This window comes from Geospiza fortis, unplaced genomic scaffold (genome assembly GCF_000277835.1).
Source record: "Geospiza fortis unplaced genomic scaffold, GeoFor_1.0 scaffold992, whole genome shotgun sequence".
NCBI classification, from domain to species: Eukaryota; Metazoa; Chordata; class Aves; order Passeriformes; family Thraupidae; genus Geospiza; species Geospiza fortis.
The window spans coordinates 360,252-361,040 of NW_005054625.1; the positions used below are offsets into that span (position 1 = coordinate 360,252).

The window sequence follows — 789 nt, forward strand, 5'->3', positions numbered from 1 at the left end:
GCGCCGCTCGTCCGCGGGGACCGGCTGCACCCCGGGGAAATTCACCGAGGAACTGTACGAGGAAGAGGAGGTGGAGGAGGAGGAAGAGGATGACGAGGAGGAGGAAGGGGAGCCGTCTTCATGTGGGGCCAGCGTGGCTCCGCCATAGGCGCGGGAATCCTGGAGGGAGCCGGTGGGCGACGGTGGGAAATAGGGGGGGAAGGGCTGCGAGCCCGACTGGGAGCTCCCGTTGGAGCTGTCGCTGCACAGGGACACGGGGCTGGTGCGGGTGGGAGAGGCGCCGCTGGAGCCCACGTAGCTGATCACCCCACCTGCAGAGAGAAGGAGCCACTCATGCACCGAGCTGTGCCGGGCTCAGCCTCCCCCGACTCGTGGAGGTGGCTGGGATGCCCAGGGAAGCACCCCGAATCCATCGGCAGGCAGGATCCGTGGGCATCCCGCGCAGCCACACGTGCACCGAGCCGTGCCAGGCTCAGCCTCTGCCAGCTGAGGAGGGAGAAACCCCTCGGAGGGCGATGGCAGCCCCAGGTGGGGTGGGATCCATAGGGAAGCATCCCAGATCCACGGGCATCCCGGTGGGCTGCTTATGCACTGAGCTACACCAGGCACCGCGGGGGTGGGGAAGCCCCCCAGAAGGGAATCGCAGCCCCACGCGGGGTGGGGGCTCCGGGGAAGCGCCCCGGATACATCCCGGATCCGTGGATATCCCGCTGCGCCGCACGTGTGCCGCCCACCCTGAGTCAGGCACCGCACCCAGCGGCAGCCACCGGGCGCGGCCCCCCGCGGGGC

The 789-nt window shown here is 70.0% G+C and overlaps 1 protein-coding gene across 1 annotated transcript in view; it reads right to left on the reverse strand.

Moving 5' to 3' along the window:
• NR1D1 (nuclear receptor subfamily 1 group D member 1) overlaps nt 1–789 on the reverse strand; it is a gene marked incomplete at its 3' end in the record, with an annotated part of 4,819 nt that overhangs the window by 3,324 nt on the left and 706 nt on the right. Inside the window, 1 exon segment of the mRNA XM_031064760.1 lies at nt 1–311. Coding sequence (XP_030920620.1) covers nt 1–311 — 311 coding nt within the window.